We start from the raw sequence: 6,163 nt of genomic DNA on the forward strand, positions 1-6,163 counted from the left end.
GTGACCGGCTCAGTTTCTTAAACAGAATATAAAAAGCACTAACAACAAAGGGAAAAGTAATAATTTCAACTATAATTAAGAATTTACTTATAAAATTATTTATACTGTCATTAGTATTTTGTTCCAATTTTTCATCTTTACATTACTCATAAGTGTTATAAAGCTTACTTTTAAGTTTAATAATTCAATAATAATAATTATTCAGAATAATAATAATTATTCTGAAGGTAAGTTTATAAGTATATTGTAAGTGCATTGGAATCTCACAATAGCATTCAGAGTATCAGGAACATACATGCAATGGCACTTGGTGAGCTTCCCCCAGCTCCCACCCCATTCCCTCACCTTCCCTGTACATGATTTGAGATTGGCATTGATAATTTTACATATGTACAAAATGCCACTGGAAATGTTTCCTTCATCAGGTATTCCCCCCATCTGGACTTCCCTAGATGTCTTCCATTGTTTCACTGGAATTTTTCCTTCTTTATCCGGAATGATTCTTGTTACCCAGTTTCCCCTAACTTCCACATGTGAGAAACCATGACACTTCACTTTCTGTGACTGGCTAATCTCATTTAGCATTAAATTCTTTAGATCTAACTGTGTTCCTGAAAATGACATGATTTTGTTCTTTATGGCTGAGTAGAATTCCATTGAGTGACTATCACATAATTTCATAATCCACTTATTTCCTGATAGACACCAAGGCTGCTTCATGGATTGTGTTTTGTGATTGTGTTTTTCTGAATTGTGTTGCTACAAGCATGGACATGGATGTCTCACTATAACAGTCTGATTCCCATTCCTTTGGGAAGGTCCTGAGTCTTCTGAGAGTCCTCTTTATTGACCTCCATAGTGGCTGCACTAATGCATACTCTCACCAATGGTGTATAAGAGCTTTGATTTCCTCACATCTGTGCCAGTATTTATTGCTGTTCATATTCTCAATGATTTTTATTCTAATTGGTATTAATTGAAATCTTGTGTGCTTTTTTGATGTGCGTATTACTGATTGCTAATGATGTTGAACAAATTTTCATATATTTATTGATTACTTGTATTTCTTCTTTTGTAAAGTGTCTATTTAGTTTAATAGCCCGTTTTTATAAAAAACTGGTCCAACTATTGTTTTTGTCTTTTTTAAAAACTACAATTTAACTTTGGCACATTTCTCCAGTTTTAGTACCTAATATGATGTTTCCTATATTTTATTTATTTATTTATTTATTTATTTATTTATTTAGGTGGTACTGGTGTTCCTGGAAACCCTTCTACCTCCAGGTTACACTCCCAGACCTATTTTATACTTTTTATTTGGAAACAGGGTTTCTTTGAACCTTCGCAATACTCCTGTCTCCACCTTCCAAGCACAGGGATTACAAGTGTGCGCCACCACGCCCAGCCTTTTCCTATATTTTAAAATCATGACTAATTTAAAATTTTATTTTATGCAATTTTCAACATGTGACTTATTTTTAGATTGGCTCTGAGTATTTGTTATTTCCCCCCTACTTCTATGGGATTCTTAAGCTTAGCAATTTTTAGGTAAAACTACAATGGATACAGAAAATGAATTTCCCTGTAGAGAATTTTCCTGTCATTGCTCTTGGGGTATTATAAAAGGCCTGATTATCCTAATTTGAATAAAAACTAAAAAAATTAGGCTTCTGAAATTTTAGTAACAGTTTATCTAACTCCTTCGACTCTACAAGAGATATTCTCCCTCTCTCACTCTCTCTCTCTCTCTCTCTCTCTTTCTCTCTCTCTCTCTCTCTCTCTCTTTCTCTCTCCCTCTCTCTCTCTCTCTCTCTCTCTCTCTTTCTTTTTGCAATACTGGGGATGGAACTCAGGGGCATTCAACCTCAGAGGTATATCCCCAGCTCTATTTTTATTCGTTATTTTGAAGCAGGGTGTCACTGAGTTGTAAAGGGCCTCACTAAGTAGCTGAGGTTGTCTGAGAACCTTGATCCTCCTGCCTCAAACTGCCAAATGCTGGGATTACAAGCTTGTGCCACCACACCTGGCTTGACTCTTTCAGTTAAAGATATTTCTTCTTAGCAGATCTTGAATCCTAGTGATTATTTTCTCATTACTTTGATATGTATAAAATTCCCATCTGATTTTCAAATGATTTTGATTGGTGTCTTAGGAACTGACCCCTGCAACTTTAGAATTTCTAAAATGTCTTAAGAAAAAAAAAATGGCTCTTTTAAGCTCGATATTTCCTCAATACAGTCTAGTCTGGTTTGCTAACCTTGAAAAAAGAGCACAGAAAACTCTCCTGGTAATTCTTCTTCACAGAAGCCTCTTGCCTGGCTCCATGAAGCAAGAACTGCTGACTCTCACCCCGTTTTCCTCCATTTTGCTTATATTTGGAACATTTGTTCCATTATTTCTTGCTTTTTTTCTATTAGTGTTTTATTTAATTTAATTCTGTCAGTTTGAGTTTCCCAAATGAAACTTAACCACTTTCAGGGTGGAAACAACTTGATTCTGAAGAAAATTAGGATACATAGGCATCTATACTTGATACAGATCCAACTTTGGGGTAAGAAATAAGATATTCTAATATTAATTTGTTATTGAGAAAATATCTCATGGTTTTGGTAAATTTTATCTTGCTATGAATAATAGATGTTTTTTTGTAAATAGAAGACTAAATTAGTTTATTTTGAAATGCTGCTTGGCAGCCATGTGGATAAGTCGGGATTCCTTTATTAGTGATGACACTTTTAATATAATAAGACCTATAGTCATTCTCTTAGGTGGAATATTTCTAAAAATATTAAGAAATATTTTAAAGAGGCTGAGCTGCAGCTTATATAATTTAATCAGTGGTGATGCAAATGACATACAGCACACAAAGACACAGAATTTTAGATGGTCTGATGCCAAACACAAACATTAATGTGGAAAATAACAACTTTAAGATGTATAAGCAAGAACAATGTTAGGAGAGATTAAAAAAGGCATACATAAAATATTTTGTATGATCTGTAAGAACTGATACTTTATATTTTTCCTCAATCACTTTAGACCCCAAATGACCATCGAAGAGCTTTGGATCTATTTCTCTCTTCCTCTCCTTTTCCCTCACTTCCATAACTTTGATAAATTACCACATACATTACTAGTCATATGCAAATACACAAGTATGTACGACAAACCAATGGAAACAATTTAAAAGAACTATAGCAAAGCAGTATCTGTGATGAAATATTGTTTATTTAATAATACATATCTTTTCACACAGAAGTTGAAAACGAAATCTTGTCACGTTTTGCAGAGTTCTAAAAATAGTACAAAAGCTTTGTAGAAAGCGCTCACCAATCCAACTGATGATGAGGAAACACACTGTTGCATTTCATTTATATTTCTCAGTTTATTGAGTATATAATTGGTATTTTTGAAGATGCTTACAATTTTTTCATGTGAGGAATAAAAGACAAGAGTTTGTAGCCCAAAGTCTGAGCAGCTGTGAAAACCCCTCAGTAGAAGCCACAGGAACAATATCTTCTATAGCACAGAGGGTGGTAGCAGCCATAACCATAGCCACCGTAACCACCATAGCCACCATAGCCACCATAGCCATAGCCACAGCCATAGCCACAGCCTAGGCCACCATAGCCATAGCCCAGGCCACCATAGTAGCCGCCATAGTAACACATGGTGTCAGGAGTGGAAGGTCGAGTGCAGGAGCAGAAAGGGAGCTTGAGTGTGGATGTTGCTGTCTTCCAGGTGCCTTTTATACACCTGGGTGGTGGGTGGGGAAACCACAGGCAGGTCAACGTCACACTATCTCAGTAATGTGCCTCAGATGACATCATGGGTATCTTTGTATGTTAAGAAAACAAGGCCCTCATAGCTGAGATGATTTTGTCCCCGTGTCAGGAGTCCACAATCAATTTATGGGCCTTTAAAATAAAACTATTATTATATGTTGAAGGTTTTTTCTCACCCCATATTTAGTTAGTTGAGCATATATGACCTGTTACATGATAGGATGCTTATCAAGAAAATAGTCATCTCATTTTTATTTTTACTTTGTTTTGCTCTCATTCCTCCATAAGAAGCAAATTTCTTTCTTCCTTTCTCCTTTTCTTCCTTCTTTTTTCCCTTTATTTAAAAAAGTCTTACCTCATATTTCAACTTTCTAAGGAATAAAGGATGATTCTATGCTCAGAAACTTATGTTCTCCATGTTTTTATTTATCACTTTATATGGAGGTGTTCTTGATGTTTCTGTGATTTATTTTTTTAATCAAGAGACATACTTGCTCTCACACACAGTTCTTAGTTACAGAGGGGATGTGTCTCTTAAAAAATGTATGGACTGCTGGGCATGGTGGTGCATGGCCTCTAACCCCAGTACTTGGGAGGCTGAGACAGGGAGGGTTGCAATTTTAAAGGCCAGCCTCAGCAATTTAGTGAGATCCTGTTTCAAAATAATACAAAAAGGCTGGGTACGTAGCTCAGAGATAAAATGAGCCGAGTCTAATTCCCAGTACAAAAACAATAAATAAAATAACAACAAAAAAAATAATAACGATGTATGTACAGCTCAGAGGGCCCAAACAAGCCATGCACTTCTTTGCTCACAGATGATGTATTGGTGGAAATAGGGATACTCAATCATAGAAAGACTTAGTTTTGTAATTTTTAATATACTTTATTAAAATATTACTTATATAAAAATGAGGGCTATTATAAGAGTACAGATCAATGTATTTGACAGTCAGAAAGATCTATTTAAAATGTCACATTACAGTCAATATAGGCATTGGAGGACTTCATAAGGTAGAAAAAGCTCCCACTGTGGTAGAGTAACTGGACCCAAATATCCTCTGACCCTGTAAGTCCTTCCAGCATCTCACTTTGTTACCACTGAGTCCTGAGCAAGACATATCTGCATAGACAGGATGAAAACTGCTTCTCCTCCATTTAGAGTATTTGAGTCTGGGAAAATTTCTCATAGGTTTGTTAGCTTGCTTCAGCCACTGAATCGATATTTTACTAAACATGTGTCAATCATTTTTAAAAACTTGTATCATGTGAAATCTATTGTCCTTGCTTATCATTACTAGGTTTCTTGCCGATGTCATGAGAAGCTAGAGGTGGCAAAAACACATTGGAGAAACTTCTAGTTTCTTTCTCAAAGAAAAATAAATTTTCTTTTGATGATCAAAACCGGCATTTCAAAGTTTGATATGTAATAATTTGAGCCTCTTTAAACAATGTATAAAAAGTTAAAGACATTCAAGAATGTATAACTTCAAATGAAAACTTTAAGTTAATATATGTTTAATAATATTATGCTTTTATGATGTTTTAACACTTATAAAAATCCTATATATGTCATTATCATTTGAAAGAATGAATAAAAATACATTACAAAATTCCCCAACTCTTTATGTATGTATGTATATAACTCTCACCATTTCAGATCTTTTGATGAGAGACTATAAGATGATAATGTATCAATAAAAGTTTAAAATAAAAAAGTTTTATATGTGAATAGAGAGAGATATTGTTATCAGATGCCTTAGATTGCAATACAGTTATTCAGATCCTTGACTTTTTAGATATACTGAGATTTCAGAGGATAGACAAAACAATGTTGTTCTTCCATATTTATTTCTGTACAGATATGCATGTTTCTCCAATTTCTCTATTTCTATCACTATTCTTCACTTTCACATGCACATATAACAAACACACAAAGAAAAAACAAACATAATAGAGATAAATTAATATAAATGCACTGAAGCGCAGGGATATGTAGTTTAGTAAACATAAATTTTATTTTATCATGTGGATATGTAAAATACAGGCATATTCATCCCTCTATCTCTGTAGATTTCTCATCTCTGGACTCACCTGAACTCAGAAACTATTTGGCAAAAGTAATTGTACTGTAACAAAAATTTTAAAAAATTGAAAAAATTTAAAAATTACAAAAATCATTTCTTCAAATGGTAAAATATATCTAGTACAATATGTAATACATATTTGTTGAAATAATTAAGATGAAATTTCAAGTGGTCCTATAATGTTTAATGCCTATGATACTCATGAGAATTTCATTAATAGCACTGAGTTTTGAAATTTTTTGATGGTAACTTTGGGGTAAAATATTTTAGATTCCTCCAAATCAAACAAAA

At 33.9% G+C, this 6,163-nt stretch overlaps 1 protein-coding gene across 1 annotated transcript; it reads right to left on the minus strand.

Annotated features, from left to right (window-relative positions):
* Positions 1–3,491: 3,491 nt before the first annotated feature.
* Positions 3,492–3,671, minus strand: LOC308263843 (uncharacterized protein; the record flags this gene model as incomplete). Its single annotated transcript, XM_080696936.1, has 1 exon — positions 3,492–3,671. The coding sequence occupies one exon, from the start codon at positions 3,669–3,671 to the stop codon at positions 3,492–3,494; it is 180 nt and encodes a 59-aa protein (XP_080553062.1).
* Between the last annotated feature and the right edge of the window lie 2,492 nt (positions 3,672–6,163).

The sequence above is a fragment of the Muscardinus avellanarius genome (genome assembly GCF_963383645.1).
Source record: "Muscardinus avellanarius genome assembly, chromosome: 5".
In the NCBI taxonomy this organism is placed as follows: Eukaryota; Metazoa; Chordata; class Mammalia; order Rodentia; family Gliridae; genus Muscardinus; species Muscardinus avellanarius.